General features: G+C 39.1%; 1 protein-coding gene across 1 annotated transcript in view; it reads left to right on the forward strand.

Annotated features, from left to right (window-relative positions):
* The window catches only part of EFCAB6 (EF-hand calcium binding domain 6), a 162,777-nt gene that overhangs the window by 66,530 nt on the left and 72,870 nt on the right, over positions 1-23,377 (forward strand). The window contains exons 8-14 of the mRNA XM_043515658.1: positions 3,669-3,796; positions 5,709-5,857; positions 13,659-13,769; positions 14,028-14,148; positions 20,616-20,791; positions 23,002-23,068; positions 23,216-23,376. Coding sequence (XP_043371593.1) covers positions 3,669-3,796; positions 5,709-5,857; positions 13,659-13,769; positions 14,028-14,148; positions 20,616-20,791; positions 23,002-23,068; positions 23,216-23,376 — 913 coding nt within the window. The remainder of the gene's footprint in view (positions 1-3,668; positions 3,797-5,708; positions 5,858-13,658; positions 13,770-14,027; positions 14,149-20,615; positions 20,792-23,001; positions 23,069-23,215; position 23,377) is intronic.

Genomic DNA, 23,377 nt, shown 5'->3' on the forward strand with positions numbered 1-23,377 from the left:
ATTTAGGGTAGAGATCAGAATGGGTAAACTAGAAAGATAAAAGGAGGAGAAGGGTGGATGTAGTAAGAGAAGAGACATTGAAGATGGGTGCACTGGAGTGGTTAATTAAATTGGGCCTGGTGCTGAAAGTAGCTAAACACCCTTAACTCCCACTGAAGTCAGTTGAGCATATCAGACACCTTGCAAGAGGCTCTCAATAGAATCAGAATTATTATCACACGTGGTAATGTTATAATATGTATCTATGTCTGAAGCCTGGAAAATATGTAGTACTCTTAAGGCAGGTTTCAGAGTAGCAGCCGTGTTAGTCTGTATTCGCAAAAAGAAAAGGAGTACTTGTGGCACCTTAAAGACTAACAAATTTATTTGAGCATAAGCTTTCGGATGAAGTGAGCTGTAGCTCACGAAAGCTTATGCTCAAATAAATTTGTTAGTCTTTAAGGTGCCACAAGTACTCCTTTTCTTAATACGGCAGAAATTCCTCTGGTCTATTTAGCTCTATACTGATATAGGATTACAGTTCACCTCCAAATTGAAATTCTGATGGCCCGTGTCATCAGGCTGTTTGTTCCACAGCTCCTCCTATTATATAGTGGTTTTATTCAGCAACAGGGAAACTCAAATGGGCAAGCTCACAAAATCCTACTCTTATTAGGGAAGAAGATGGGCCAATGGATAAAGCACAAGTCTGTGAGTCAGGAGACCTGGGTTTTCACCTCCCACTCTGTCATTCACAGACTTTTAAGGGAGAAGGGACCAGCATGATCATTTAGTCTGACCTCCTGCACACTGCAGGCCACAGAACCTCACCCACCCATTCCTGTAATAGGTCAGCCACCGCTGGCTGAGTTACTGAAGTTCTCAAATCTTGATTTAAAGACTTGAAGTTACAGAGAATGCTCCATTTACTCTAGTTCAGATCAGCAAGTGATCTGTGCCCCATGCTGCAGAGGAAAGTGGGAACCTCCCCCTCCTGCTAATCTGAGCTGGGGAAAAATTCCTTCCCAACCTCAAATGTGATCATTTAGACCCTGGGCATGTGGGCAAGATGCACCAACCGGATACCTGGGAAAATTCTCTGTAGTAACTCAGAGCCCTCCCCATCTAGCATCCCGTCTCCGGCCATTGGAGGTATTTGCTACTAACAGATGGGCCATATCCCATTGTTGATTAACTCATCAAACCATCCCCTCCATAAACTTATCAAGCTCAGCCTTGAAACAAGTTAGGTTTTTACCTCCCCTACTCTCCTTGAAAGGCTGTTCCAGGACTTCACTCCTCCAATGGTTAGATACCTTTGTCTAACTTCAAGCCTAAATGTATTGATGGTCAGTTTGTATCCATTTGTTCTTGTGTCCAAATTGACCCTTAACTTAAATAAGTCCTCTCCTTCCCTGGTGGTTGTCTTTCTGATGTCTTTATAAACAGTAATCATATCTCCCCTCAGTCTTTGTTTTGTTAGGCTAAACAAGTCAAGCTCCTTAAGTCTCCTCTCGTAAGGTAGCGTCTCCATTCCGCTGATCTTCCTAGTAGCCCTCCTTTGTGCCTGTTCCAGTTTGGATTCATCTTTCTTAAACATGGGAGATCAGAATTGCACACACTATTACAAATGAGGTCTCACCAGTGCCTCATACAATGATAATAATACTTCCCTGTCTCTACTGGAAATACCTCACCTGATGTAGCCTCAGATTGCATTAGTCTTTTTTACTGCTGCATCATGTTGGCAACTCATAGTCATCCTGTGATTGACCAATACATCCAAGCCTTTCTCCTCCTCTGTCTCTTCCATCTGATGCATCCCCAGTTAACAGCAAAAGTTCTTATTATTAGTTCCTAAGTGCATAACCTTGCGCTTTGCACTATTAAATTTCATCTGTTTCTATTATTCCAGTTTTCAGGGTCATACAGATTTTCTTGTATGATATTTTGGTCCTCCTCTGTATTGGGAAAACCTCCCAACTTTGTGTCATCTTCATATTTTATTGATACACTCCCACTTATTGTGCCCAGGTCATTAAGGAAAATTTTAAATAAGATTGGTCCCAAGACAGATCCTTGAGGAACTCCACTAGTAACCTCTCTCCAGCCTAACAGTTCACCTTTCAGTATGACCTGTTGTAGTCTCCCTTTTAACCTGTTCCTTAAACACCTTTTTACCACAGTGACTCACTGGGTGATCTTTGACAAGGAACTTAACTTCTGTTTGTCAGGTTCCCCATCTATAACATGTGGATAAATATACTTACCCCCTTTTGTAATGTGCTTTGAGACTCAAGGTCCTGTCTACATACAAATGATGTAAAAACTGATTTAGCTAAACCAGTTTAAAAATGTTTTAAAAAAAATTTAGTTAAGCCTTGTGGGCACTTCCACTGGTTCAAAACTGATTTATATCACCTACCTCACAAGAAAAACTGCCATAAACCTGGTTTAAATTGAATTAAGAGGGCCCACATAGCTTTTTGCACCGGTTTAATTAAATCGATTTAAAAACAGGCCCTTGATTAATCGGGTGCGACTTTGTGAGTTCACCAGGCCTACTGATGAAAAGCATTACACGAGTATTAACAGTTGTCACTTTTATTTATTTATGGCCAGATTCTGATACTTTTTTTGCTCATGTTGAATAGCACCTTACTTCATGAGTTATCCTATTGAAATGGTTTTAGAGTAGCAGCCGTGTTAGTCTGTATTCGTAAAAAAGAAAGGGAGTACTTGTGGCACCTTAGAGACTAACAAATTTATTTGAGCATAAGCTTTCGTGAGCTACAACTCATCCGATGAAGTGAGCTGTAGCTCACGAAAGCTTATGCTCAAATAAATTTTAGTCTCTAAGGTGCCACAAGTACTCCCTTCCTATTGAAATGGAGTACTCCAGAAGTAAGATGCTACTTAGTGTGAGAAAGGGTGTCAAAATCTGGGCCCGGTCTAGCACAGTGATCATGCTTGGTGCTATACAATGATCAAAATATGCCAGACATATAGCACAGTTCTTGCCTTGAAGAATTTACATTCTAAAAGCACAGTGTGGTTAATATAGAGCACAATATAGTTCAGAGAAAGCACAAAGTGGGATGGTGATTGTTCTAGCTCGAATGCTTCACAGGAAAGTTTTTTGATGGGGAGGGCACTTGGCATATATTAACTAAAGGCTCTTTCAAGGGCTGTGGGCAGTATGAAAGAGCACAAATTTAGGAATATGTGAAAGAAACAAAGGGAGCAGTCAAGAGAAACCAGTGTCTTTCTAGGTTAGCAGGCATGTTTGCTGTCCGAGATTGGTGGGTGGGTTGTCAGACATATACTGAAAATGTGTTTTCAGGGGCCTAATTACTCTGTAACAATATTGGTAAAGAGACAAAACTATCAGAATACTCTGTGATATAACATACTAATAAGAGTATTTGTTAAGATTGTAAGCTACATGAATTAATTCTCCTAAAGAAAAGTGAAGATACCTATTATAAGCTTTGTACCTATTATTCTTCCCTAGAAATCCAGTCTGAGAAATACAAATCAATTGTATTTTGGGCTTATTTTAATGTTTTCCATAAAGACTTCTCTCATGATTTAACAAGAAATGGTCTTCAAAAAGAAATCCAGTTACTTTTATTTCTTTGAAGGTGACAATAGCAGTGACTTGGCTAAAATGAAGTTTTCCTTACCAGCACCAAACTGGCAGGAGACACAAGACAAGATTCCAAAACAGAATAAGCTGTCATTACAGACTTCACCAGCTGAGTGTAGTGTGATAGAATGCACACTAGATGACATTGAGATGGCTTTTAGGAAAAAGGTAAGGGAGTCCTTAATGTGTCTGAATACTCTGAAATATGGAGAGGTTGAGCCAGGCGTCACACAGAGAGGAGATTACACAGAAAGTTTTGATGTTCAACATATAAATTAATAATATTTGTGCTGTTTTTTAAAAAAGACCTTAATAGAAATGGCAAGTTTTTTTTTCATTGTACTTTCTAAAGGTTTCATATCTTGTTTACCAGGTTCATAGCTTTAAAAATATATATATAAATACCTAGAAAAGCACCATTTTTCTAGACTAAAACAAAATAAAAATATTGAAACTCGATGGGTCAGGCAAATTGTATGTGAATCTATCACTTCTCACTGTTAGATCACTTGACTGAATCCCAACCCAGCTCAGTAATGTTTAAAAGTTGTCATCATTTGGCAATTATTTCATGAGCCACATGAAATAAGCTAGTGGCCTAAGTGCAGTCCCTTAGATACGTGTGAAGCTCATAAATGGCACCCATGCTGGAAGTTTGAACACAGAGGTTAAGGGTCGAATGGGCATGGAGAAGGAGTTAACTCCTTATGCCTTGAGGGGATCCTTCTAGAGCAAGGTAGAGGGACAACATGGAGGATCTTGCACTGCCACTTCCATACATATGTTTTACTTATTTTGTGGATAGAGGAATAGAACACAAATCTCCTGACAGTCGGTTCTGTCCTTTAACCTCAAGAACCTTCCTCCTTTCTCAGAAGGCTATAGAGAAATAAGAGGACGGGACTATGGACCAGAGTTAGTGTTTTAGTACAAATCTAGCCCCTACAAGCCTATAACTGTACTTCCTCAGCCTTGAAGTGATTGGAGAGTTCTAGTAGGCTGGAGATCAGCAGGCACTAAGGCTGCAGGGACTCACCTGACCTTCTTTCCCCTTTAGTTCTTGATTCTGAAATCAGGGTAGGTCCTCCAGAGCCACACAGATTGAGGCCTGGGTTGGTGGCTGGGTACATCTCATCACCCTGTAAACCCTATCAGCCCATGATCTTTATTTTGGACTTCCTGAGGTCTCGCCATACATTATCTCTGCCTGTGATGTCTGCAGTTTTCATTTAGCAGTAAACAGGTTAGAAAAAGCTAGTGTAAAGCACCAAAAAGGGTGATGGAAAGCCCAAGGAATGTTTGTACTATTCAACAAACAGTACCGATTGAACTTTTGGTGAATGAAACCAATCTTTCTGCTGTTTTATTATCCTTACTGAAATTTGCAGTAAGTCCCATAAGCAAAACCACACTCTCCTAGTTTCTGTGTAATAGCCCATGAACAAAAAGAATAACCAAAGAAATGGGCAATATGTTTATATAACAGGTATATTAATCATTCCGTTTCTTCTAACATTTTTTCTAGCATTCATTATGATTCATTTTAATAAAGAGGAGCTTGGTACTAAGTTACACTAGGGATGTCTTTAAAAGTATATTAAAACAGATGTCTCAAACATGCAGATCCACCAATATATTTAGCCCTGAATTTTGAGGTAGAGTTATTATCCCTGGGGGAGGGATAGCTCAGTGGTTTGAGCATTGGCTTGCTAAACCCAGGGTTGTGAGCTCAATTCTTGAGGGGGCCATCTGGGGCAAAAATTGGGGATTGGCCCTGCTTTGAGCAGGGGGTTGGAGTAGATGGCCTCCTGAGGGTCCCTTCCAACCCTGGTATTATATGTGTTATATTTCTATGAGAAACTTGTCTGCCTGGTCACTTAAGTCTCTGTGATTGGGAAATAGAGTTTTGTAGTGAGCCTATTAATTAAACATCTAACAGTCAGAGCTTGCCATGGTAACCTATTTGATCAGTTTACAGAGAAGAACACTTAAAAAGGTCTTGTAAAAATACAGTATTCTTTTTAAAAGTTCATGAGCTTGATTTTTCTGAACAAAACACAATAAATTGTATTCATTTCAGCTGCACTCAGCCTATCAGGACATTGAAAAAGCCTTCAGAGCATTTGATGTTAGTCAGAGTGGATTTGTGTCTTTGGATTACTTAAAGTCAGTCATAAATGGCTTTATATTTCCATTACCAAATGGAACTTTTCAAGAGCTAATGAGTAGGTAAGAGTCGTATTGTTTTCTTTAGAGACATTTTTTAGCATTGCAACCTCATAACTTGATTATTGCTTTTCGTGACTTCCTTTGTTAATTTGTCTCATTTGTGCCTGTGTTGCAGCATGTATGGAACGTAATGTAAAATCTGGTAGAACTAGCTAGAGGGACATGTTTGCAGCAGTTAGCTAGCCAGGCACAATAGAGTGACAGCCTTCGCTCAGAATTGCCTTTCTTCTATTTGTATGTCATTTTATATTTAGTTTCCTAGTGGGAAGGGTACTCGCTTTCATTGAAGTAAATACTGGTACTTTAAGAGGAATTTACTGTATAAAACTCATCATACCTAAAAAATAATCTTGGGCATGTTCAAAACCTAATACTCAAATGTCAATATTTGTTTTTTTCCAAAATGCCTTTTAGATTCAGATAATTGTTCCTAAATATTATTATTACTTTTATTAATTATTTCTTTGTTAAACATTAACTATGTGGTCAGCCTTATGTAAGAAAACAACTGAAGACAGTCTCTACCCTGAAGAGTATACATTTTACTTATAGGTCTTAGTCAAATTTAGGACAACCACTGTGGATTGAGGGCAGTATGATAGTACTTTGACACCAATGGCAGTTACCTGTGTTGACTGAGGGGCTGGTGACTGCTAGTTCCTGAAAAAGATTTTGATCTTGGCTGGGCTACAACTTGGCAAAAGGCATTTGAAACTTACTTTTAAATGTAAAAATAATGTGCTACTTACTTTATCCCAGAAACAAGAGATGGGGTGAATTACTGGAAGAGCAACTTGACCAGTATTACCACTTTATTACCATGTTTTTGTGCTTCAAGCTTGCACTTTTTAAAGGTACTTCTGTTTAAAGGGTTAAATGAAAGTATGAAGTACAGCATACCTTCAATGAAACTTACTAATGCTAACCACTTTGACTATGTAGTGGTAATCAGTAATCACTATAGGATTAACTATAGGAACACTGGGGAGCTAGATGATGTAGTGATGTCATTTCTGGACAACTGAATTTAAATTAAATTAAGACAAAACTCTTCTGAATTTGGAGGGGAATTGCAAAACTAGAACCTGAACTGGACTGAGAGAAGGGCAAATCAGGCCAGTTCCTAGATTAAAACCCAGGTACTAGTTCAGGTTAACCAGACACTGCAGCATTATGGCCAGAATTCAGATATTGTGATGATAAGTATGATATAGCAATGATAGATGGATAGAAAAGGATTTTTGGGACGCAGCCTGCCCTTAGGCACCTGAGTTAGGTTAAAGGAAATTTTTCAAAATCTAATTTCTTTGGACCTGATTTGAGTTCAAATGTTGCTAGCCAACTCCCCAAACCCACATTTCCCATTTAAAGCCAGAATATGGACTTTCTTCGGTATTTTGTTTCAATCTGGACCCACCCTTATACACAGAGACCAAACCCGTAAGAGAAAAATAGCCAGAAGATAGCCTATATTCACAGGCAGCAATACTAAGAGCATATGGACAAATCAAAGAGGAAGGGGAGAACAACAACTTAACTTTTTAATGAGCTCTTTAACAAACACAGAGATTGCGTGAGTTTTAAATAGGCACACAAGTCAGTTCTTACCATGTGAGCAAAGCAGGAACCAGATCATGTGTTACTATTTAAAAATTCCATAACATAGTTTATATATTTAAACTCATTTGTATGAAAGTAAGATCATCCATGAAAATAATTAGTTGGATTTTTTTCTTGTATGCACTAGTTAACTTTAAAGGCCTCACTGCAGATGTACATTTTATAGCAGCAGGTGCTGTATGAGAGTATCATCTGCAGTAATTACATTGTTTTGTGCATTCAGCAGATAAATCTGATTTGCTTCTAGTCATTCACAATGTGATATAACAATGATCAACTATTACTTTGTCAAAAAATATTGCTATTATAGTTTCTTCAGTTCATGTCACTCACGAGTTTTAAATCTTAAAGTAAATCTTGCTCTTAAACACAAGCATATAATGGAAAGATTTCTACATGCATTTTTCCATTGGAGTTTTCTCTAGACATTGACAAAATGTAATGTCACTTTAATGATGCTATAAACAGAAATATTCCAACCTACATATAACATATCTTTCAGGTGATATTTCTCAGATAAGGTAATTCAAAAGATGCACCAGTGTGAAAACAACCACAGAGCTTTCTCGTAGTTATGTTGCTGTAGTAATGTACATATGGCTTCATGTAGGCTGATAATGAATATAACAATAACTAATTGGGAATGTTGTATGATGTAAAGATTAAAATGATATTTAAATATTATTGTAACATGGTTTACTCACTACTGGGACAACTTGTGACCTGGGTCAGGGGATCAGCTCTTGCCTGTTCTAGCCCCCCATTCTATTGGTTGCTCACTTCATGGGCTTTCTCTCTTTCTGGATTGCTCCCTCTTCATGACCTGGCCAGAGGACTAAGTCACTATTTAGGATTCCCCTTTTGGGAGTCAAAGTCCCAGTGGGCAAGCTATCCATATGCCCTGCCAGGCAGTTTTCTGGTCTAAGACCAGGTTCAGGGCCATTTTCCCAGTGGCTGGCAGGGTAACCCAGGCCCACCCATTACTCCGGATTCCAGCTGGGGGACACTATGCCTAGCAGTCTAGTCTAGTCAATCTCAGACCCTATTGATATTTTCTTGGGCTCCTTCCTACCTCACTTCTCTATCTCCTGGCTCATTTCTGGATTTGCCAACTTGAGCTTCCTTTTCTCCCAGTGGCTACTCCATCACGCTTGGTTTCTTGCCTGACTCTGTAGTTCAGGGCAGGATCTCAGGGCTTACTTTCCTCCTAGAATTCCTCTTGGTCCCTGGCCAATTCCCTTTCTCTCTAGAGAGTGACCACAGAACTCATCCCTGACCTGCCTCTTGCTTTCAACTTCCTGGCTTTGTACAAGCCCAGCTTGCCCCTGCCCAGCTGGGCTTCATCTTCAGTAAGACTTTATCTGTCCCTGGCTCTCCTGGTGAAGCATATAAATTGAATTGTCCCTTTTTAATCTGCTCTGGCCTTTTGTGGGGTGGACACCCCATCACAATTGCCCACATTAGATGGGGCAGGGAACTATTTATAGGTAAGAACACATGACAGTGTTTTATGATTGTTCAAGATACCTGCATGTCTTAAACCTCAGGAGTGAAATCCTGAGTCAATTGATGCCAATGATGTTTTTGTTATTGACTTTAATGGGGCTTGAATTTCACCCCTGAACAGTAAAGGGCCCTGTTACCTAAGAACTCATCTCTCACAATATGTCCCCTTGAATCAAGATCAACTATATTGTAGATACACCATTCATATTTACTTAATTTCAAAGGATATCACTCATGTTAGTCCCAAATTCCCTCCATTTCACACAAATTCGGTGTCCCATCATTTTTACTTTTGAAACTCCTTTGCATCAGAAATAAAAACGAATGGAACCAAGATTACAGGCAGAGCTATTTATGCTGAACAAAGGAATCCCACCGCATTTTAACTTTCCTGCATGAGTAATATTTTTTTGTCTTAGGTTTATTTTGGGTCTTTGCCACGCAAGTTCCTTCACAGGCGGAGAAGTATGAGTGAAGGATACTCTTGTTGTCTGTTCCAAAGACCAAACGTTCCATGACTAGAGTGAGCAGTTTCCCAATGTGAGGCCTTCTCTTATGCAACTTGCTCCTTCGGTGAGATGCCAGACCCCCATTTGGCAGCCTTCACTTAAGTCATGATGGAAACCATGCTTATTTGGTCAGGCTTTCAGTGAACTTAACATCTGTTTGAAAGAGTGAGAGCAATTTGGTTGCTGATATTTCCTGGTCTTGACAACAATGATTGTAGTTTTAAGCTACCCTTTTTGGTTAGCTTAGTGTCTGATTTTCATGATTTAATATTTTTGTAAAGATCCCAGATGCTAGGCAATGGTGCTTAAAAATTCTTAAACACTCTTAAATATATGGCATTTTGTATTGGATGACTAATAGACCATAAATCATCTGGTTTTGCCCAATACTCATGCTATTACAATCTTCATCAAACAGTGTCCCTCTTTTTATAATATTTATATTAGAGGTAATTAAAAGAGGATATAATGGAAGATAAATTTCTGAAAGTCCTGTAAACAGAAAAGGAGTACTTGTGGCACCGTAGAGACTAACGAATTTATTAGAGCATAAGTTTTCATGAGCTATAGCTCACTTCATCGGATACATTCAATGGAAAATACAGTGGGGAGATTTATATAAAGTCCTGTAAAATTATGAACATTTTAAAAACAAAATTAGTTTAATATATAAGGCCCACTGGATAGAACACTATACTGGGACTCTGGAGACCTGGGTTCTGTACCTAGCTCTGCCACTGGCCTACTGGGTGACCTTGGGCAAGTCGCTTTACCTCTCTGTGCTTCAGTTTCCCATCTGTAACATAAACTTCTTCTTCTTCTTCTTTGAGTTGTGTCCCTGTGGGTGATGCACTGATCAGTGTCTGTTAGGACCGCATGTGTGCTCTCTCTCGTGTTGCGCCACAGTTTCTTCTCAGCTGCCCCTAGCTAGAGACAGAGCTATTCGCAGTGTCTTAGGACCATTACTTTTGATTTTGAATTTCTATAGTTAATTAACCTCCTACTACTTAGTTGTAGTTCTAATTGTAGATTTTTTTCTCTTTTCTTATCTTTTCTCCCTAAAAAAAAAAAAAGAGAGACTTTATTTTTTCCTGTTTTTGCCTCGTTGGGGACCCTTCCCCCAACAGGTTATGCCCAGTTCACCAGGCTTCAAGAAGTGCCTCACTTGCAAAGAGTTGCAGACAAGCACTTCCAGTGCACACATTACCTCGGGTAAGGCCACATTCAACAAAAGTGTGGTCTTTGCCAGCTACTCCAACCCAGATCCCATAAGGATAGAGAGCTCAGGCAGAAGGTCATCTTCATGGAGGCAGCTCTCCAACCCTCTCTGGATCTGCACCACAAGTCACTTGGCAGACCAGAGTCTTCCCCACAGCCCACAACATCCAAAGACTGTGGGTTGAAGAAACAAACCACTGACTCCTCTCTTAAATCGTCATAAAAGGTAGTGGGAACTCCCCACAGTGAGCCCCAAGATAGCTGCAAATGATCTCCAGCATGTGTGGTGTCCTCGATACCATTGGCACCAAGACAGTCTCAGCCCAGGTATCATTGACAAGCCTACGTATCCAATGGACTTGGGCACCAAGTCAATGGTACCAAGGAACAAGGACAGGAGTAAGCATTCTGCTGAGTATGCACTGCTCCATCAGTACAATCATCAACATCTCATCCAGCACCAAAGTGACTGGTATGAGCGAGATCCCTGTCCCCGCATGGTATCACCAATGACACCAAATCGGTTGGTACTGCTGGAATTCTGGCACTCAAGAGACCTCCATGTACTTGATGCACTGGAGGCTCCTCTTTTTGGTACTGGGACCGCCTCACTGAGTCTTCGCCCAGCACGGGAGTCTTCTCCGCTGCCCTACCACACCCCCTGCTCTCTAGTGAGGCCTGGGATAGCAAACTGGAGGATATGGCATCACAGTACTCCTCCGAAGCTCCTTACGGCACCCAATATCAACAGGGCCCCCAAGCATACCTTCCCCCCCGATGGCTATATTGGGATCCTTGTGCAATATACAGATCCTACACTTCTCAAGCATCCAGTGTCTCTCATAGAGAGTCCACCAGACTTTCTCCTACGGCTTTGGTGTCCATAACCCCAGAACCAGAGGAGAAAACTTTTGAGGGACAGGGGGAAAGGTTCAAAATGGAGGCAAACATTTCCTCATCATCACCAGATGAGATGATGCCCCCTCCGCTATCACCAGCTGATGATTTTAGATACTTTCAAGACCTTTCTAAGAGGGTAGTGGATAGCTCAAATGGCTGAATGGACACTGCTATCTACATCTCCAATTAGAGGCGCAGGGACGCAGACACACCTACAATAGAGCACCCTTAGGGTAACACATCTCAAAGATGAGTAACTTCCCCTTACCTTCTTTGTAAAGCACTTTGAGACCTGTGGATGAAAAGTGCTATATAAGAACTAAGTATTTCCTACTAGACATAGAATTGCTTTGGAATACAAAATCCTGAAGCCTTCAGTCAGGTTTTACTCCCAGTGAATTCAATGAGTGTTTTGCGTATGTAAGATTTCTGGATTTGACCCCTGAAAATTAAGGATGGAAAAGACAGGTGTTGTCAGGCAGAGCCCAGTACTGAGAAGTGCTGAGCATGTGCAGTTCCTATTGAGGGTGGGTGGGAGTTCCAGGTGCTAAGTATGTCTTGGATCTTAATCATCCTCTCCCATGATAAAACCCATGGGAGGAGGCTTTGTGGGAGACAATCTCAGTGATGATCATTTTGTAACAATTCTACTACATCATCTAATTGGGGTGGAAATTCTCTATCCTGCAGAAAAGGGAGTCTGCCGTCAAACTGTGTGGATCCTCAGGGATCCATGCTGATGCCCTGTGCTGCTGCATCAGCTCTGGCCCCTAGAAGCTATGCTGTGCTCTCCCCAGCTCCCTGGCACCATGGCAGTTGCCCTCGGAGGTACTGTTGAGGTAGCTGAAGAAGGGGGTAGTCATACACATGGAAAGGGCCTCTGTTTGTGAGGATCTCGGGGACAATGATGCAGACCAAGATCAATCTGTTTGCTTGTTTCCAATGCAGTTCCCTACAGTGTACTTTCGAGTGATTTAGTAGAACCACAGAAATTTGATGTGGGAAAGATCTCAGTTGGGGTTGAAAATATCAGTTGTCTGGGTCTTAATTTTAAAGATTATCTGTTATTTCATATGCGATTGTTTCAGACAAATATTATGATTATGAAACTATTTCCCCCAGGTTTTTAAATAAACTTTCCCTCAAGCCAGTGAGCTGTGGTGTGTATGTCATCTGTAAGTGGGTTAATTTTGAAAAAAGCTTTAAGAAGAACCTGATCTACCCTCAGGTTTTGATCAGCCAATGAATGATTGTTCTGATGGTATAATTCTTCCAACTTGGAATTTCACTGTCTGAGCTTGATAAACTTAATGAACTTCTGAGGATGGAGTTTTTTGTGGTAGCTCCACAAAAGTCTTTCCACCATTTGTTGTCCTGTTAACCCCTTATTACATTTTATTGTTGTTTAAACTTCACCCTGGTAGTCATGCTCTAAACACAGCATAACACCGTTCTAAGAGGCTTCAGGAATAGATATTTAAAATTTTCCTGAAATGAGTAAGGCAGTGAGTCATCACATTTTTGCAAAATAAGTTGGTAACAGTGCTTAAAAGATAGCATCTAATTTAGGAATGTGTTTTGCCACACTTACTTAGGACTTCATCCTGCACCACTGAAGTTAAATGGGAGCTATGCCACTGACTTGAATGGGAGCAAAATCAAGCCCTCGTTGATTTCAAAGGGATTATTCACAGAGTAAAATACTACTCAACATGAGTGAAATTGACATAATCTGGTCATTAATGCCTTATAAATGCATTCTAACACTTCTAATTTTAGGGGTTTTCAGTTTGGATAAAACTGGAACCATCTGATCAGGTCTAGTTCTTTCTTCAGTTAGACTGGTGAAACTCAGAAGGAAATTTGGCCCAACTTGTTTTATCGTTGAAATTTACCACATACTTTTTGTAAAATTTTAAGCTATGTAAACTCAGACTAGATTGCATAAATTTCTGTCACAAGCCAAAATTCTCTCTGGAAAATGTAGTTATAGCAGTATTTACAAAAGGAAGTCTTTTAAAACAGTTCTTACATTTTTGTTTGACCAGATTTGGATTTAAAGCCGCAGGTAAAATTGCTTGGCATCAATTTTTAGAGAAATTTCAGGACCCTGTGACATACGAAAATGGACAGACACTTCCTATAAGAAAAAAACACAGGTAAGTAGGAGATTACATTTTTTTGTTCAAGGTGTACTTGAACTTGATGATGGGAAATTATGTCTACTGAAATAATTGTTGATTAAATTTACTTCAAGTAATCTTTTGGGGATATTCTTATTATCCATATAAATGACTAAGCATGTTTTTGAGTCCTACTAAGATTTTGGCCTTAATGAGTTTACATTTCCTCCCTACCCTGAAGAGTAAGAGGATGAGAGATGAGAATATTGTGTCAACCATGTTTTCCTGTTGTAGAGTAAACCCAGTCAGAGGAATGGATGAAGCTTTCTCAGATGACAGTGTCCTTCTAAAGCTGCACAGACACATCCAAAATGCATATCCATCACTGAAGCAGGCATTTCTCATGATTGATACAGTAAGAGACCTTATTTTTAACTCTTACAATGCTGAGATTCTGTGGATGAGTTAACACATTCACAGATTGATGGAGCTTTTAACCTTTCAAGCTACCCTCTTGACAAGTACCCAGCAACCTCTCAGATCCTAACCCTCCTGCCAAGCAAGTCTTTCCCTTCATCTGGTTTCCTAACCTTCTCCCAAACATCCTATGCCTTCCGTCAATGAATCACTTGCTTTCAGGTGTTGCTGCCTTCCCTTGCCTTCTGTCCTCTACCCTAATAAAAAAAGCCATGACCATTTACACTCATAGCAAGTGCTGGAACAAATGTGCTTCACCAAGACTCAAGCCCTGATCCAGCTGCCACTTTCCTCTTGCTGCCCTCTTGTCATAAATCTGACTTTGCCCCTCCCTCAACTCCTAACAATCCATCCTCACAATATGCCAGGCAGCGCAGCACTGTACAAAGGATGTATGCTATGCCAGATACAAGGGCATGCTCCCACCAGAGAAGGAGGAAACTGGGAGGTAGATTGTGGCTGAGTCACAATCTGCTTCCTAGGCTGCTCCTGGGGGCAACACAACAACATGCTGCCTCACATGGGCTCATGGCAAAGCCCCATCTTGTTTGTATGGCCTGCATTTTTTTGTTCCTACATGCATGACTTTACATTTGGCTGTATTGAAACACATTGTTTGCTTGCGCCTAGTTTACCAAGTGATTCAGATCTCTCTGTATCAGTAATTTACCACTCCCCCAATCTTTGTGTCATCTACAAACTTATCAGTGATGATTTTGTTTTCTTCTAGGTTATTGATAAAAATATTATGTAACTTGGGGCCAACAACCAATTTCTTGCAGGACCCTACTGGAAACACAGACCCTTGATAATGATTCGCTATTTACAATTACATTTTAAAACCTGTTAGTTAGCCAATTTTTAATCCATTTAATGTGTGTCATATTCAATTTTGTATCATTCTTGTCTCTTAATCAAAATGTCATTAAAAAGATATCAAGTTCGCTTGACAAGATCTATTTTTTCCAAACACCCATCTTGACTGGCATTAATTGTATTATCCTACTTCAATTCTTTATTAATCAAGTCCTATGTATAGGAGGGGAATATTACATACATGAGGCTAAATTGTCCCCTCCCCCATGAAAAGCCAGAGGTGGGAATGTTTTGATTTTTTTTTTAAAAGTATCATTCATTTTTTTTATATTTGGGGTTGGAAACTCTCTGTACACTTATTCCATTTACTCTATATAGTTTTTAATCTTTCAGTTGAGTTAATTATATTTTATTTTGTTGTTCTCTTTTCATCTTGTAAACTTATATGCAACTAAGTTCCATAAATTGTAGTGCGTTTCTATTGTTAGAACAATTTTAGTAGGCTGCTGTACTGTTTTTGTTAATCTCCACATTGTTTGTTAGTTTTTAGCATTGATTGTCTGTTGTGTCCCAGTTGCTTAAAGGATTGCTAAAGTGCAAACTTAAGAAGTCCATCTCAGACTTCCAGAGTTCCATGTTGCTGCATTTCCTGTTGTGTGGATAAATTTAGAAATTCAGTGTGGGATCTTTCAAGAGCATTACTTTTATTTGTAAAACCCTTTTAAAAAGGATAGAATGTGATGTGTTTCTGGGCAAGCAGTGCAAGCTGTGTGTAGAAGTCTCCTAAATGAAGTCCCCTGACGACATCAAGGCCCAAGAAAAGAAGCTAAAGTGTTTTCCAGCTACCCATGAAACCAGACAGCCTATGGAATTTATAAACATCTCAGGGTGCTCCTGAAGTTGTCATAGGTTCAAAAGAACTGTAGCTAGTTCCAAAATTACTTGCTGATCCTGCAAAGATTTATGCACATGCTTAATATTACACCCATTAGACTGTAATTGACATTAAAGACACACACAATTGTTTGTAGACTCAAATTCTATACCAAGCCATTCTGGAAAATGTTTCAAAGAAGTTTGGAAAATTTGACAAATGCAAATATGGAACTTCTCAAATTTCTCAACTGCCTTATCCAGTTATTCCCAAACTTAAATAAATAAATACTCCTTGGCACATGACCACACATGAGAAATTATAGGCAGAATTATCGCATTTTAGTGAAGTGAGGGAAGGGATTAAAATCAGTATGATAATGTAAAGTAAGTTAGAACCGCAACTACGGAGTCATTGTCACAGCACCATGCTATACAGTATAAATAGAAAATGTGGAACTTGTAAAACATTTGTTTGTGGTCTATAATCTGACAGATGTATAATGTCAGACCTGTGAGATTGACCAGGATCACTCCATTGTGTCACTCACTTTATTTGCAGCAATATTTTAATCTGGTTTTTGAACAGAATTTGGACATGCTTTTTATGTCTAGCTCTAGAATGAATGCACTCTTAATAAAGAACTGTCAGTCTATTCTATTCTATGGCTTTCATGATGTACTGAACTATGTTAAAAAAAAGCATTCTTGTCATTTTTGATGGAATGTCATGATATATATGATCCATACACTGGGCTGTGTGATCATTCCTTTAATGGACAGATGGAATTTTTTATTACTTTGATTAGCTACAGATTGCTCTTCTTAAATTGTACAGTCTATATTTTTGGATTGGATGAGCAAATAATAGACTGAAAAAATTAAAGCTTTCAGTCTGGTTGACACAAGCAAAATGAGCACTGGGCATATCTTCAGAGGTACTGCTAGCATTTTTTATTACAAATTTTTATATAGATGATATATCACAATTCCTTTCTAATATAATTACATAAAAATTTTTTTCCCGCTCTGCAGTATAAATTACACACACACACACACACACACACACACACACACACACACACACACATATGTTTCAGAGTGGTAGCTGTGTTAGTCTGTATCAGCAAAAACAACAAGGAGTACTTGTGGCACCTTAGAGACTAACACATTTATTTGGGCATAAGCTTTCATGGGCTAAAACCCACTTCATCAGATGCATGGAGTGGAAAATACAGTAGGCAAGTATATATACACAGTACATGAAAAGATGGGAGTTGCCTTATCAAGTGGGAGGTCAGTGCTAATGAGACAATTCAATTAAAGTGGAAGTGGGCTATTCTCAACAGCAGAATACCAAGGGAGGAAAAAATCTCACTTTTGTAGTGGTAATGAGGCTAATGTAGTCAGGGTGGCCCATTTCAAACAGTGGACAAGAAGGTGTGAGTAACAGGAGGGGAAAATTAGTTTTTGTAGTGACCCATGCACTCCCAGTCTTTATTCAGGCCTAATTTGAGGGTGTCCAGTTTGCAAATTAATTCCAGTTCTGCAGTTTCTCATTGGAGTCTGTTTTTGAAGTTTTTGTTGTTGAAGAATTGCCACTTTTAAGTCTGTTATTGAGTGTCTAGGGAGATTGAAGTGTTCTCTGACTGGTTTTTGAATGTTATAATTCTTGACGTCTGATTTGTGTCCATTTATTCTTTTGCGTAGAAACTGGTTTGGCCAATGTACATGGCAGAGGGGCATTGCTGGCACATGGTGGCATATATAAAATTGGTAGATGTGCAGGTGAACAAGCTCCATTGGGTTTATTGTCAACTCTGTCTCCATATCTATTCAAGGAACACCATCATAGGACCTAACCACAAGCCACACCATCAGGGGCTTGTTTACCTGCACCACTGCAAAAGTGATTTTTCCTCACTTGGTATTCTACTGTTGAGAATAACCCACTTCCACTTTAATTGAATTGTCTTGTTAGCACTGACCCCCCACATGGTAAGGCAACTCCCGTCTTTTCATGTACTGTGTGTGTGTGTGTGTGTATGTGTATATATATAATCTGCCTACTGTATTTTCCACTCCATGCATCTGATGAAGTGGGTTTTAGCCCACAAAAATTTATGCCCAAATAAATTTGTTAGTCTCCAAGGTGCCACAAGTACTCCTCGTTGTTTTTACATATATGTTTGTGTGCGTATATATTTGTTTGTGTGTGTGTGTATATATTGCTAGGCGAATTCTTTCTTTTGTAGTGATTTTATGTATATATACATAAACACAGTCACTACAAAAGAAAGAATTCGCCTAGCAATTTACGAAGAAGAGAGTTTAGTTTCCTACATTGCAGTAAATAGTAATAACACATACCAACATTAGGGCCCTGATTCAGCAAAGCACTTAATCATGAACTCAAGCACGTGCTTATGCGCTTTATTGTACTGGTCATCAATGAATGAAATTATTTACACAGATACCAATGGTTGAGACAACAGAAAGAGAACTCTGGCTGCAGGAGGAACAGCTTCATCCCTAACATCCAAAACTGTTACACTTATAGAGATACATACAGATTTTCTGCTGGTATAAATCAGTGCAGCCCCAGTGAGGTCAGGGAGCTATGCTAATTTACACCATCTGACAATCTAGCTCATAAATGAAAACATTTTAGAGATTTTAGGTGTCAAATAAACAATCAAAAAGTTCACTGATTGAAGGCTAATATAATGTATATTATTTTTTTAATATTATCAAAGCAATGACTAAAAAACAAGATATCTTTAACCACAGTATGTGTTTAAGCTTTGTGGAGAAAATGCTTCCACTTATACGGTACATATTTTCATGTAAAGTAGAACTAATTTTTGTAGCTCCTGTACCAAATTTCTTAACTCATTCACTAAAGGAGATATATTATCAAGTTTCTTTTCCATATGATTTAATGCACTGACAACAGTCTCTAAAGAAAATTCAGATGGTAGAAAAGCAGTTTCACAAGACCATTATCTTTTGATTACAAAACTTCAATGTGTTTCCCAAACCAGCTGATAAAGTAAATAATTGCTCATCCTGTATATTACTACTGCCAACCTGGATCTCTATAGGGGACTAAAGGGAAACAGAATTTTTCTTGGTGTGAGGTTTATGAGCAGCAAAATATTTGTCTCATGCTTAGGCAGGAATGAATCACTGGAGAAACTGTTTACCATTAATTTTTTTTTATTGTTCCCAGGCATTTATTCCTTACATTTCTTCTTTTTTCCACCAGTTTTTTTTAAGGGAAGCAAAGTATAAAAATAAAATAAGAGTCCAAGCAAAAATATAAAATTCTAAGATCTAACAGACTGTGATAAAAACAGACTAACCTCTATTTAAAACTCTCCATCAAACCTTATGGAGATATGTCATGGGGACTGAAACAAAAATCATGCCTTAAATGTAACAACACAAATGTAATAGTACTGTTGTATAAGCCCATTCCATTGTTTACTGCATAAGATGCTTTAAAAAGTGCACATTTGTATGATAGTATGAAGAGTGCCACATGCTGTGACTCTGCAGAAATGCAGAATTATTTCTACTAAGTCACTCTCACTGTCAGACCCAATGGTTCCTATTAGCTCCAACCCAGGAATATAAAAGGCTTAGCATTACTCTCAGGCATGTGAGAGACCTAACACTCAGGTAAGCAGAGAGACCTAGGTGCAAAGACAGAGAGATCAAGGAGGAAAAAACCCTAGGAAAAGATAAGCTCAAGAAAAAAGCTTAGATTGGAGTTTGTATTTTATTGTTCTGATATTGAGAATAAAGGAAATCCCCTGATAGGGGGTGAATTTTGGACACTAACCCAGGGTGTGTGTATATATATGTTCTGTGCTGAGAGCAGTGTGGGAGTTCATTCCAGTCACAAATAACCTTTAAAGGACTCCCCTTCTTCACCAAAGCAATGGATAGGGCCAGTGGCAGCCGCAAGTCACTGTAGGGTAACAGAGCTGGTGAGAAGTAGCAAAAACATCCTATTTATTTAAAAAAAGTATGTGTGTGTGTGTGTGTGTGTATGTGTATGTGTTTATATATGCTTACATAACATAAATCATTAATTTAATTTTTGCAGAAAGATGCTGAATTAACAGTCTTGGAGACCAAAGACTTTTGTCTGTTTTTCCACAGAATAGGTCCCAGACAGGCAGCTATAGTGTAAACTCCCTAATACTGCTCCACCAACATACTACAAATCTGAACTTAGGGTACGTCTTCTAGTGTAAGAGGATCGTTCAATTTCTATAACCTTAGTCCTTCTGCTGTGACTGCCAACAAGGGCTCATTTGTGGTGTATCCTCTTGTCCACTGGGAACTGGACTGAGACCACCAGATTCACATCATGTAAACTGGTGGTTCTCAACCCGTGGGCTCGGGGCCGCTGGCAGCCCAATCAGCACACAGCTGTGGCCCATGTGACATCCTCAGGTCCATACAGGTAGTATATATATTGTGTGGATGCAGCCCACATAACACACAGAGAGCTGCATATGCGGCCCACAGTGATAAATAGGTTGAGAACCACTGATTAGACTATCAAAAAGCTAACCAATAGTAAAAGCTTTCAGTCACTGTGGGTTGTGTGATGTAGAGGTTCAGAACAGTGTTTTAAAATAGACATTGTCTTTTAGTAAATTTGTTCACTTTGTTTTACACACACATAAACATTTGTTTTAGAAACAAGATGGAAAGATCACAAGAAATGAGCTTCGTCGCATTTTGGACTGTATCCTATTTCGAATAAGTGACAAGGACTTCCAAGACCTAATCAAGATCATTGATCCAGAACACACTGGGTACCTCAGCTACCATAAATTTTTAGACTTGTTTGAAGAAAAGGAATCTCTAGTAAGTGTTTATCTATACTTTTCTAAGGATTTTCTTTTTTATAACGTCTATAGCAAGGTGTCAGGACAATTCTTAATAAAACCCTAAGCTCTGAACAGTCTTCATCTAAGTTAGTGAATGCATATGCTTTTCAGCAGTGTAAAACTCCTACATAATTCACACTCTTGGATTCTTTTGCCTCTGAAGCATGGGTTGAGAACCAATTTCACAGTTACCTCATGTTTCTGGAAACTCCTCCTGGAATGTAATCACAAGTTCATGTACATGTGTGTAGCAGGTGTGGGATGGAAGTATCTCTTTCCAGCTTTCAATCATCAAAACTGTTTTGCAGATATTTTGCAGAAGAGCTCTTTCTATCTATTTTATACTAGATAATAATACATAGGTTCTGAGATTTACAATACCCATTGATTTTGTGTTTTCATGAATATGACTTTGAAATTTTTGGAGTTTTGTACTCATCTTTTAATATCTTCCTTTAGAACCACTACCATACATATAGTGAGTTATATCCTGTATCTTTTGACCGGAATGTCTAGTCAGTATGTCAGTTTCTTTTGTTGCTTACTGAATTATACCCAGAACTAGTCTAATCTATGGTTTTCATAACTGCTGTATTATATTGGAGCTGTTCATAGTATTTTTATTAGATCACTTTTAGGTTCACATTAGTGTGTCATCTGAATAAGTCTTTCTTTAGTTTTTGTCTTAAGCTGGTGTAGTTAGGGTAGTTGGAAAGAATCAAAGGACCTGGCAGTGTCAAGAGATGCACTAGATCCACAAAAAGAGGTTCCTACTGAATAGTCTTGCATGGTGTGTATTGCTTTGAGAAAAGCTTTGATGTAGAACTGAAATAGGCTGCATCCTGTTCTGATGGCTCCAACAATAATTACATTCGATTCATCAGTTCATGTCCCTTCTACCTATTCTTGAATTGAATAATGGTCACTCTGAGAGTCTGGGATACATTTTTATAATTATAAAACTGACATGTCAGAGGGGAAAAGTACAAATACTGTCAAAGTGCAAATACTAACATGTTATGCAAATGAATTTGGATGCTCAAATTAACTTATTTGGGTTCATTTTAGAGTTGAAATTCTACTGCCTACTTAGTGTTCTAAATAAAGTAAATTTTAGCACAAAGAAGGGCAGGCTAGAAAAACACAGAGCAACAGGGATCATGGCCACCCTGGGATAAGATACCAGCTGATAACCAGAGATAATCATGCTAGCTAGGATTTCACACTTGAAGTGTGATTCTGCTCTGAAGAGTGGGCCAGATTCTGGCCTCTGTTGGGCCAATCTGTTGGTGCAAAGCAGCTGCAAAGCCAGCCTAGCCAAACACAAAGGCTCCACCAACGCATTCCCTAGGTGGTGTAAAGCTGGCATAGCTGGCTCTGTAACACTCTGTCCTGCCCACTCTGTGGCATAGGGGAATTCTTTGGGGCATGCCCAGAGGAAGGGGAGGTTTTCTAGAATGCTGCGGTGCTCTATCATTCTCTGGCTGAGGGAATGGCCCCATGGCGATTCTAGCAGCCAGATGAAAGTCAAAGCAGCTTTGAGGCAGATGCTAGTAGTGCTGGGAAGCAAGCTGGGCCCCAACAAGCCAAACCAGCTCCTCGCTGCCTCCAGGACTGGGGCATCTGAAAATGGCATAAAGGCACCTTTGTCTCCTCTTGGATTTTGCTCTGAACAGAGCTCAGCTGGATCTGAGTATTGACCCCAATTACTCTGGAAAAATAAGGTTCCATGTGTCTGTTGCATCTCAGTAGTTCTTGCATTAAATGAACTCAGTTTATAAGAAAAAAGATGCTTTTATTCTAACTGCCAGTGCCTCAAACTGAACCTGATATACATTCTGTGAACCAGATTCTGTATTCACATTCATTTGTGCCATCCCATTGTCTTCAAATGATCCCCGCAGAGACAGCTACCCAACTTGCAGCTCATCTGTCAGTCTTAGTGACTTTTGCTTTGGAGAGTAACCAGCAGTACTAGGTTGTTTTGTTATCAAAGTCAGTAGCTGTGACTTTTAATTCACAAAAGGAGCAGATCAGTGTAGTAAAGTGCCATTTTTGCATAGTCACTTTTCAGATTAGAGCCACTCTTTCAAACAGAACCTTGAGAATATATGCATTGGCTGACATTGTACACTATTTAGGAAACTGTGCTGAAAAGTTTTAATACAAATAACTTTTTAAATTAGATGGGTCCATAAATGGCTTAATGGAACAGAGGAAATTAAGAAGTCACCTTCTCATGTTCTAGCTTGGGATACTGTAAATAATAATGAGGTTTATCTTCAGTAAGTGTTGATTTTCTGTAATTAAGGGATTTATTTAATTTTTACTATCTGATTACTGACATATGGCAATGTAACCTCACGGACACTTTTCATTTCAATGATTGATATATTTGTATTTTAGGTGGAAGACATTCTTTCGGATAAAATCACAGAAAATTGGAAAGACTTCCACAGGGCTTTGCAGACCTGTGATCCTAAATGTACAGGCATTATTAGCAGAAATCAGCTAAGAAAAATTGTACAGATATATTGTTCCTCTTTGTCCGATGAACAATTTACAAAG

Source organism: Dermochelys coriacea, chromosome 1, assembly GCF_009764565.3.
Source record: "Dermochelys coriacea isolate rDerCor1 chromosome 1, rDerCor1.pri.v4, whole genome shotgun sequence".
NCBI lineage: Eukaryota > Metazoa > Chordata > Testudines > Dermochelyidae > Dermochelys > Dermochelys coriacea.